We start from the raw sequence: 724 nt of genomic DNA, 5'->3' as shown, positions 1-724 counted from the left end.
TGAGGACTCTAATTGTAGAGGCTATGGACCAGGGCAGCCCAGCCAGTCCTCTCTAGGGGTGGTGGTCATCTACATCAGAGAAACGAACCTACAGGGGGATCCGCTTCTCACGCCACGCTAGAGACGTCAGCCTGCAGGAGAACGCCGCCAAAGGTAGGAACAGGGGATTTTTTCTTTGATTCAAAGAGTGTAATTTTAAGCAATAAGTCCCGAGGGGGTGTGGTATATGACAATATACCACGGCTAATGGCTGTCTTTACGCACAACACAACGCTGAGTGCCTGGATTCAGCCCTTAGCGTGGTATATTGGCTATACCACAAACCCCCGAGGCGCCTTATTGCTATTATAAACTGGTTACCAACATAATTAGAGCAGTAAAAATAAATGTTTTGTCATACCCGTGGTATACAGTCTGATATATCACGGCTGTCAGCCAATCAGCATTCAGGTTTCGAAACACCCAGTTTATAATAATGTGTATATATTTTGTTGTGAGACTGAGGTGTGTATAATGTAAGTAATCAGTGTGAGTCTGAGGTGTGTATAATGTAAGTAATCAGTGTGAGACTGAGGTGTGTATAATGTAAGTAATCAGTGTGAGACTGAGGTGTGTATAATGTAAGTAATCAGTGTGCTAGTGAGGTGCGTGGGTTTAGAACAGTGTGATAGTGAGGTGCGTGGGTTTAGAACAGTGTGATAGTGAGGTGCGTGGGTTTAGAACA

At 44.5% G+C, this 724-nt stretch overlaps 1 protein-coding gene and 1 pseudogene across 1 annotated transcript in view; both read left to right on the top strand.

Annotated features, from left to right (window-relative positions):
• Positions 1–724, top strand: part of LOC111949827 (protocadherin-16-like) — a 47,030-nt gene that overhangs the window by 45,936 nt on the left and 370 nt on the right. Inside the window, exon 18 of the mRNA XM_070433864.1 lies at positions 95–153. Within this exon, the coding sequence (XP_070289965.1) occupies positions 95–153 (59 nt within the window). The remainder of the gene's footprint in view (positions 1–94; positions 154–724) is intronic.
• The window catches only part of LOC111949826 (protocadherin-16-like), a 14,550-nt pseudogene continuing 13,874 nt past the window's right edge, over positions 49–724 (top strand).

This window comes from Salvelinus sp. IW2-2015, linkage group LG22 (genome assembly GCF_002910315.2).
Source record: "Salvelinus sp. IW2-2015 linkage group LG22, ASM291031v2, whole genome shotgun sequence".
NCBI lineage: Eukaryota > Metazoa > Chordata > Actinopteri > Salmoniformes > Salmonidae > Salvelinus > Salvelinus sp. IW2-2015.
The sequence above is the reverse complement of the archived record's forward strand: the minus strand, read 5'-3'. Positions and strand labels throughout refer to the sequence as shown.